This window comes from Geotrypetes seraphini, chromosome 17 (assembly GCF_902459505.1).
Source record: "Geotrypetes seraphini chromosome 17, aGeoSer1.1, whole genome shotgun sequence".
Taxonomy (NCBI): domain Eukaryota; kingdom Metazoa; phylum Chordata; class Amphibia; order Gymnophiona; family Dermophiidae; genus Geotrypetes; species Geotrypetes seraphini.
Window position 1 is genome coordinate 46050580 of NC_047100.1, and position 10146 is coordinate 46060725.

General features: G+C 42.0%; 1 protein-coding gene across 1 annotated transcript in view; it reads left to right on the top strand.

Annotated features, from left to right (window-relative positions):
• Positions 1-9757, top strand: part of LOC117351285 (hyaluronidase-3-like) — a 33167-nt gene extending 23410 nt beyond the window's left edge. The window contains exons 2-4 of the mRNA XM_033926391.1: positions 931-1926; positions 5789-5878; positions 8920-9757. Of these exons, the coding sequence (XP_033782282.1) occupies positions 1006-1926; positions 5789-5878; positions 8920-9237 (1329 nt within the window). The 5' untranslated portion in view covers positions 931-1005 and the 3' untranslated portion in view covers positions 9238-9757. The remainder of the gene's footprint in view (positions 1-930; positions 1927-5788; positions 5879-8919) is intronic.
• Positions 9758-10146: the final 389 nt, after the last annotated feature.

Consider the following 10146-nt stretch of genomic DNA (forward strand, 5'->3'; position numbering starts at 1 on the left):
ATATGGCTCCAGAAAAAGGAGGACGGATTGAGACATCTGGGTTTTACTTCCATTGCTGTCAGTAGAAGTAAAATCCGGATGTCTCAATCCATCCTCCTTTTTCTGGAGCCATATAACTACACAGGGCTCTGCAATTGCTAAGACCAGCCTTGTATGCACCTGATCATGACTGTTACATTATAGCTTGAAAAATACATGAATGGAAAATGACAGTGCTATTTGTAATTATCTTCTAGTCAGTGGTATAGTAAGGTGGGGTGAGGGGGGTGGTGTGCTCTGGGGGCCATAGTGGGGGTGCTGGCACCCCCCTAAATCTTGAAAAATACATGAATGGAAAATGACAGTGCTTTTTCTAAATATCTTCTAATCAGTGGTGTAGTAAGGTGGGGTGGTCTGCCCTGGGTGCCATGGTGGGGGTGCTGGCACCTCTCCTCCTCTCTGCTCCCCCACCTCTTCCAATTTCTTCCCTCCCTTGTGCGCCCCCTTCCCTTCCTCCATACTTCTAGTTGGTTGTTGTGTGCAGTGGTCAACAACAATGCTCTTCGCGACCCTGTTGGCTCTCCCGCTGACATCACTTCCGGGTGTCGCTCATAGGAAGTGATGTCAAAGAAAGAGCTGACGGAGTCACGAGGAGCACATTGTTGACCACCGCGAACAACAACTTCAACTAGAGGTACAAGGGAAGGGGGGAGGGCATACATTGCAGGCGGGAGCAGGGCAGGGGTGTCTTTCACCCTCGCTATGCCACTGCTCCTAGTAAAAGTTATGGTTTTCTCTCATTGTGAAGACTAAATTTGCCTACCCATTGATCAGACCAAATTTTGTCCTGTTTAATGATCATTCGAGTCTTTATCTGCCGTCATCTACTATGTTACTATGTTAATCCTCTAATTTTGTATTTATTTTGTGGGATTTTTTTTTTTTTTTCAGGTTTTACCTTTGTAAAGAAAGTTGTCCAGGAAGTGGAAAGGTTTCCCTTATAGAAACTTTTCTAGGCCCTCCGCCATGAATTTTGACGTAACATCTTTGACCTGTCTCGCCTTCTGGTTCAACATCATGCAGTTAAGAGGAAATAGTTGTCAGAGACCTTCTAATACTGCTGTCTCCCAAAAGCCATTTGTTGTGGTGTGGAACATTCCCATAAAGAGATGTCAAAGCTTTTATGGGATCAGCCTTCCTCTTCAGGACTTTGGTATTGTTGAGAACAAAGGCAAACATTTTTGTGGCCAGAACATCACAATCTTCTATAAGAATAAGTTTGGTTTATACCCATATATCACCCAGCATGACTCTTGGATCAATGGTGGCATACCACAGAATGTGGACTTAAAAAGACATCTTGTACATGCTTCCAATGACATTTATGATTTATTGGACCCAGACTTCCAGGGGCTTGCAGTCATTGACTGGGAGGAGTGGCGACCCCAGTGGAACCAAAATTGGGGCTTAAAGAAGATCTACAAGGAGGCCTCCATTGAATGGGTCCTCAGGAAGTATCCACAACTGCCCAGTAAAAAAGCTATTTCTCTTGCAAAGTTAGAGTTTGAACATACAGCACAGGTCTTAATGACAGAAACACTAAAAGTTGCAAAGCGATTGAGGCCAAGGGGACTCTGGGGCTTCTATGGGTTCCCTGATTGCTTAAACCACAACTGGAATGAAGGTGATAAGTACACTGGTCAATGTACAGCTGCATCCATTTATCGAAATGACCTTTTGAAGTGGCTCTGGAAGAATTCCACAGCCATCTATCCAAGCATCTACCTCCAGCACAAACTGAAGGATTCCATCACAGGCCTTCATTATGTGCATTACCGAATCAAAGAGGCTCTACGGGTAGCAGAATTCAATCCCAGCATTCCTCACCTACCCGTGCTGGTATACTCTAGAGTCTCCTACATGCGTTCCTTAAAATTTCTATCTGAGGTAAGACATCAGAAACACTCGGGTGTAGACAGAACAGTAAGTCTAGTAATCAGTCTCTGAAGAGAGAGTTCCTGAACATCATAAAAGCTGCTTTTCCTACCAACCTTAGATGTTCATATACTCGTAGGGCAGGGGTTCTTAATCTTCTGTGGTTCCTGCACCCCTGGTTATTTAGTATCCTCACACCTTTCCTAAATCATCTGTCCACGAGGAACTACTAACTGCTAAATATGTCGCTGTTAGCTGCTAACAATGCTAATGTTTCTCTAAAATTAGAGTAGTACACAGGTATACTACCAAAATCACACTTAAAGAAACAATGGGGGTCATTTTCAAAAGAGAAAAACATCTAAAAAATAGCCACCACCCCAGCCTACATAGAATCTAAGCTAACCCTGAACACCCCCACCCACCCCCTCCGCTCGGAAATGGAGAAACGCCTATGCATCCCCCCAGGAAGGTCCCTCCTGTCAGTAAATGCCCGCAAACGCTCCTACAGCCACTTCATCCCCCAACTCTGGAACCAACTCCACACGCAAATCAGATTACAGAACTCATTGATGATCTTCCGGAAAGCGGTAAAGACCCTCCTCTTCACCTTAAATTAGAACCACAATCTACCCCTCACTCCCCTTAAACTCCCCCTCCCTTCTACCCTCTCTTCTCTATTCTGAACCTCTACTTAAATTGCCGTATAGTCCTTGTACTTAAACTACTGTATAGTCTTTGTATTGTCCCTGTGAATGTTTGCTTGTAGGCCGTTCTGAGCTACTGGGAGAATGGGATAAAAATCGAAATAAATAAAGTAGCAGATGGACTTTTTTCTCGCCAAACTGTCCAAATTGCTATTTTCAAAACGGATTTCTTTGTTCTTTGTCTGAAGTTTGTCTAAATTTCAGGAGAATATGTTAGGGCAAACTTATGACCTGGACATTTTTCTGCCATAATCAAATATGTTAGAAAATGTCCAGGGCACAATTTGGAAATTTGGGGCTACACCTGTTTTAACAACGAATAAGTGCCAAAAAGCTTCCCAAACTGACTAGATGACCACTGGAGGGCCGAAGGTATGACCCCTCCACACACTCCCCTAGAGGTCCCACCCCCCAAAGTTGTGAATAAAACAGTACATACCTGCCTATGTGATGACTTCAGATGTTGTGGCCAGTCCTAGTAGACCAGCAAGCAGGTTCCTGGAGTAGTCTACTGGGCGGTGTAGTCAACCATAGAGGTGGAGACTCAGGCCCATATCAATCCAATTAAATCCCACCCAAGACAAACTGTTGTCAAATATATTGCACTACAAAACTCTAAAGATATAAGTCAGATTCTTCAAAGCAGGGAACAAAAAAGCCTCAGGGCACAGCTCGGGACTCTTGTCCTCACAAGCTCCCAAAATGTCTCTTCATAGGCATAAAAACCTTTTCTAACAATTTCTTAATTTCTTGTAATGAACAGTCAAGCTTAAATTCTTCATTGTGTAATAATTTTGATGATATTTTGTTTGAAAATTCACACTTACCTTTACAAAAGCATATAATTGTAATCATGACTTAAAATCCAATGCCAATCTAAGTAAGCAAGCATTTGAGATACAGCTTTTTTATGATAAGTTTGGCAATGAATATTATTGAAGATGCAGTAGCTTGAACTGGCAAAACACTGGCCATTAGCGACTGGATTTACAGTTGTGAAAAAATTAGGACACCCCATGAAATATTCAGTTCTTTCTTAAGAAATGTTCCCATATCGATGTCAAATCTTTTTTTTTTTTTTTTTTAATCTCTGGAAAAGAAAGTGATGGAATTGCAGGTAAACAACAAAACTTTTCCTTGATTTACTCATGAAACAAAAGATATCCACAAAAATGTATATTCTAACTGAGGAATAAATTAGGACACTACCACATATCCTCCCACTTAAAATGGCTCAAATCACACACAGGTGCACATGATTAGAACATCGTTATTCAGCATTTTGAAGGAGGTTTGCCCTACTTAAACCTCAGTTTGGTGTGCTCATGACTGCTGCAGTGAGAGTGAACACCATGTTGAGATCAAAAGAGCTGTCTGATGCCTTCAGAAAGAAGATTGTAAAAGCTTATAAGTCTGGTAAGGGATTTAAAAAGATCTCGAAAGAATTTGACATTAGCCATTCCACGGCCCGGAAAATAGTGTACAAGTGAAAGACTTTCCAAACAACTGCCAACATGCCCAGGTCTGGCCATCCAAGCAAGTTGACCTCCAGAGCAGACCGCAAGATGCTAAAAGAAATCTCCAAAAACCCTAAAATGTCATCACAGGAACTACATCACTGGACGGTAAACTCTTACCCCAAGAGAGGGTTGTCACTCTCTCTTCAGAGTTTCACTTTTCTGAGCATATTTTTTATAAATCCTTTCCACTCTCTGTGCACTAGTTTTCAGTACAGTCAGTTCTTATTTTGGCTATTACACACACTTTGGCTGACTTTTTGTATAATCTTTCCCTGTGTATACTGTGATCACAGGAACTACAGCAGGTTCTTGCTACTGTTGATGTGAAAGTGAATGCCTCTACAATCAGAAAGAGACTGCACATATTTAACTTATATGGGAGGTGTGCAAGGAGGAAACCTTTGCTCTCTAAGAGAAACATCAAGGCTAGACTGAAGAGAACGTAGACCAGGACTTCTGGAATAGTGTTCTATGGACAGATGAGTCTAAAATTGAATTATTTGGATACTAAAAAAGAGGACATGCATTCCAGGATAAGAACCTCAAACCAACTGTGAAGAATGGAGGTGGAAGTGTCATGGTTTGGGGATGCTTTGCTGCAGCAGGACTAGCTCACCATCATAGAATCCACCATGAATTGTGGATCAGAGGGTGCTTGAGGAACATGTGAGACCATCTGTAAGAAAATTAAAGCTGAAGCAGAACTGGACCCTGCAACACAACAATGACTCAAAACATACCAGTAAATCCACCAAGGACTGTCTGAAAACTAAGAAATGGAGATTCCTGGAGTGGCTGAGTCAAAGCCCTGATTTTAATCCCATTGTGGGGTGATTTGAAACGGGCTGTATATGCAAGAAACCCCTCAAACATCTCACAGCTGAAAGAATTCTGCATTGAGGAGTGGGCCAAACTTTCCTCAGACTGATCTTGGAGATTGGTAGAAGGCTACAAGAAGCGTCTCACTGCAGTTATTTCAGCCAAAGGGGCTAACACTAGCTATTAGGGTGTAGGACAGGGGTCTCAAAGTCCCTCCTTGAGGGCCGCAATCCAGTTGGATTTTCAGGATTTCCCCAATGAATATGCCTGAGATCTATGTGCATGTACTGCTTTCAATGCATATTCATTGGGGAAATCCTGAAAACCCGACTGGATTGCGGCCCTCAAGGAGGGACTTTGAGATCCCTGGTGTAGGGTGTCCTAATTTATTCCTCAATTAGAATACACATTTTTGTCAAGGAAAACATTAGTTTTTTTATATGCAATTACATCATTTTCTTTTCCAGAGATAAATAAAAAAAATGATTTGACATCGATATGTGAACATTTCTTAAGAAAGAACTGAATATTTCATGGAGAGGAGGGGAGCCACACCTGGGGTAGACCGCACCTCCCCACTAGGAAAAGTCCATAAACCATTGTAAATCTGGGGAAAGCCACTGCTTAACCGTGGGAATAAGTGTGGCCTGGAAACTGTCTACATTGTGGGATCTGGATTGGCCTGTGTGACCTGGATTGGCCACTGTTGATGGGTCTGACCCAATATGGCAGTTCTTATGTTCTCATGCATTAATCCAATCCACCCCCTCTGCCCCTTCTATTTGCAGTATAGTCTGTATTCTAATCAATGCTGCTCTTGTACCCTAGCTGGACCTGGTGCAGACGATTGGAGAAAGCGCTGCAATGGGAGCTGCGGGGGTGGTACTCTGGGGAGACCACTCTTTCTCCAGTTCTGCTGTAAGTATGCCAGCCACCTTCATCTCCTTCAGCATCTGGTGAGGCAAGTCAGGAGCCAGAGGGGGATAAATGGTTGATGTGCATTCCTTTAAACCAATTCAGCCCCCGGTTGGAACAGAAATATGAAAATTGCTCTTTATTCCTGAGTGTTTTTTTTTCTTTCTGGTGCTATATAAGTGTTTGAAATCATCACCTAAGTCCAGTAGCTCTTCTTGTGCAGTTTCTCAGTGGGCACCTTTTATGGACATGCTTTACTCTATGAGTTGCACCAGTTCAGCCAACCAGTGGTCACTTAATTTACTTGCTAGTCCTTGCCCTCATTTTGTCAGATTGCTTCTTGAGAATCCTTAGCAGGAAAATTATTTGTAAAGATGAAGAAAAGCAAAAGCTCAGTCCAAGTTAAAATCTTTCTACTGAGAGCTGTGTGTGCAGGAAGTAAGCTCTCAGCAGAAGTGATAACAGTCGAACCAGTGTAACAGTCACGAGATTAGTGCGCCAGCAGCTTAAAAAGTTTGCGACACAATGATCTGAGATGAGAGAGGTGATTTGTGTCTGTTGGTTGTAGCCTGTTGGGGGAGGAAAGGGGGGGGTGTAATATATTTTCCAAATAGATTTATAGGCCTTTACCAGCACAATTAAGGAATACCCCCTCATATCAAAACTTTTGTAAAGGATTCCACCATTTTGCTGCCAGGTATGGGAAGGTTGTAGAGTGAATAGTTTTGTATTTGGTTCCTCTAGGATTTGGGAATCGTATTTTCATATGTTTGCTGATCAGGTTGTATTTGTCTTTGGGTGGTATTTCAATTAAATTCAACATGTAGCCTGGAAGATTAAAAAGATCAGTGTACATAGTTTAAAAATACACTCTTCAAACCTAGGGTTACCAGATGTCCAGGAAAACCTGGACATCTTTTAGAGGACTGACTGGACTCCTGGATGGGCTTTTCAAATCCTAGTATTTGTCCAGGCTTTGGAAAGCCCCGATGAACTGTGGCCGCATATGGAGATCCTCTGAGCATGCGTAGTTGACATCACACACAACCACGCATACTCCAGGCCCTCCAGACGCGACTGGAGCTTATCGCAGAAGTGAGGAGATGATTTCTGGAGGTAGGACTAGGCGGGGCTGGAGGCAGAATGTGTCCAAGGTTTTCCTTTGTAAAATATGGTAACCTTAGTCATACCTTTACAAAGTTTTGTAGGGTGGATGTGGTGGCATAATTGGATGCTGCATTTGGGTCCTCAGTGCTAATGGCAGGCTCATCTGCCCTACTGTAGACTGAAGGAACTGCTCTGGTACATCCCAGTTGTTCAAGACTCGTATGTCTTTTGCACTAGAAGGGAACCTAATCTTCTCTTCTAAGAGATTGACATGAAGTGGGTTTGAAGCTGCTGATCTGTAATTCTTGACATCATTCATTTCTCCATTTGAATCTTTTGGAATAGGTGCTAGACTGATTTTTCCTAGTTATAATATATTTTTGATTAATTTTTTGTAGGAAAATTGGGCAGATATCTAATGAGCATTGAGATTTGGAAAGTATTGTTTGGCATGTCAATGAGGGCTAAAAGCCAAATATCCTCTAATAACAATAAGCTTCTACTCATTATGACAGGGGTTGCCATATAACAGATTACGAATAACTGGAAAAATTGGGAGAGGTTGAATTACAGCTTTTGGTGGAACTCTTTGTGTCACATATTCAAAATGGAAAGGATAATTGCCATGCAGCAGGAAAATTTAAAAGAATTTCAGGTTATTTGGGAGCCATTAACAAGATACTGTAAAAATTGAAATAACTGCATAGAATAAATATTATTTTTTTCCTTTTTGTTCATACATGTCCAGGGTGGGGGTGGGGTGGGTAGGAATATTTTATGATTTCTTTTGCTTATGAATAACTGTTGGATATAAGGGAGGGGGGATATTTGATGCGACTTAGAATGTGATGATATATTAAGTGATATTAAAGTATAAATGATTGTATTATATGTTACACTTATTGTGAGCTTTAAAAATGAATAAAGATTAATTTAAAAAAAAAATAGAGATTTGGGAAATAACCATGTGGGCTATAAGTAATATATAAATTTTATAAATAAATAATAAATCCTGTTTCTGTGACTGGGGAGAATTCCTCCCAATACCTATCTGCTGGGCATTTTGTTTGCTATTATCTTTAGGTTGTTTTTCCTTTTTCTATTGCTTATTATAAAGTCTAGTTGGTGACCTTTATTGTGGGTTTGTTTTTTTTTTGAAAGGATAGGATCTCTTGTTAACGTACTGGCATACTTTAAATTTCAGTCAGGCTATAAAATATTAGAAAAAGCAAATAAAAAGTATAAAAGAAACAATGAAATAAGATTTACAACAATGAATTATTGAAAATCAGAGATTGATTGACATTTAGTACCATTTAAAAATATAGAAATAGACGGCAGATAAGGGCCACGGCCCATCTAGTCTGCCCACCCCAATGACCCTCCCCTACCTTTCTCTGTGAATAGATCCCACGTGTCTATCCCATTTGGCCTTAAAATCAGGCACGCTGCTGACCTCAATAACCTGAAGTGGAAGACTATTCCAGCGATCAACCACCCTTTCAGTGAAATCAACCACCCTTTCAGTACTATGACTGGATGCTGTGAGGGGGCAAACACTCCCCCCCCCCATTAGAGCGCCACATCTCTGAGCATATGGAAAACATATCGGTTAATGGCTGGTTTTCAGTTTTTTCACAGTATGAGAGGAGATACGTTGCCTGGAATATATCCTACTTAAAGTAGACCATAGAAATCCACATTAATTCCAATATCCAAGTAAGGATAAAAATGTTTATCTGTGGAAGTACGCAGCTGCTTGTTTCTCTTGAAAGGGGTGCTATAGCTGATTACCCTTCAGAGTACCCTGTTTCATGTCCTTCAGGGGCAAGCCCAGGAGCACCACCCACTGCTGCTAATGAATAAGCCATTTTAAATGTAATGCTAGGATCTTTAAGCTGCATCCTTTTTTCACCACACGTTCCCTTTTGTTTCAGAGGCGATGCATGAACCTGCGTAGAAACCTGATGACTTCACTGGGGAAGTACATCGTGAACGTGACGAAGGCCGCAGAGATCTGCAGCATTCAGCTATGCAGTGGGAATGGGCGCTGTGCCAGACGCAACCCCGAGAACCTGAAGGCCTTTCTTCACCTCCACCCCCAGAGCTTCCACATTGACCTGAGTGACAGGGGAAGAGGAGGTGTGATGGCTGTTGGGCAACTGAGGGACGATGACTTGTATCAAATGAGAGAACTCTTTCAGTGCCATTGTTACAGAGGATGGAGTGGGACGAGATGTCAGGAAGGACAGTGAAGTGCGTAGCTGGTACTGAGCTGGGAAAGAGAAGCAATGAAGGGCGGGTCTATCAAGAGAGCTCCACCCCAAGGATCATATTCCTATTCTTTGGTTATTCAGTGGTAAAGGACATCTTTCATTGATGGTTACTGTCACTACAAGCAGAGACTTTGGGCAGTTCCAAGTATACGGCTTATGCAGTTCTGGCAATACAGACAAAAACATTAATGTAATCTAATCTAATCTTCTATTTGTGAGTCGCACAAACCTATACAAGCTCTAGGTGACTGAAGAGTAAACAGGGAGGGAAGGGGACATATAGGAGGAAAGGAGAAAAGGTTTGAGGAAGTTGAGGAAGGTCGAGATCGACTCATATTTCTTTAGGTTGAAAATCAGTCTTACTGTTGTGTTCTGAATGAGTTGAAGATAAATGAAGCTTTATGTGCTTTTTCACATACCATTTAATATGGTGTTAAGATTTGAAAACTAAAAATTAAAAAAAAAAAAAAAAAAAAATTATAATAAGGATTAGGATTAAGATTAAACACTTGACTGAGTAGTATATAAAAAAAGACTGGGAGTCACGTGATGTGCTGAGCCGGGCAAGACGTGCTTTGCTCGAGCTCCGGGGCCCTAGATCCCCCTACACCCGTTTCTTCCTGGACTTCCATAATTTTGGCAGTGGCTCGTGCTTCTGTGGTGTATGGACCGTTTTCTTCTGTCAGGCAGCCCTACTATGAGCGGGAAATCTAGTTGTGCTCACAAAGATCGGGAGGTGAGATCTTCGCGCATGGACACCAAGATGGCGGCGGGAGCTGAGCCGGGTTCCGCGCTCCCGCTTTCTGCGGCGCATATAGAAGAACTGTCGGCTTCCGTGGTGCGGGCGTTAGAAGCTCGATTTGACCAACTTTCCCCTCAGTTAGCCTC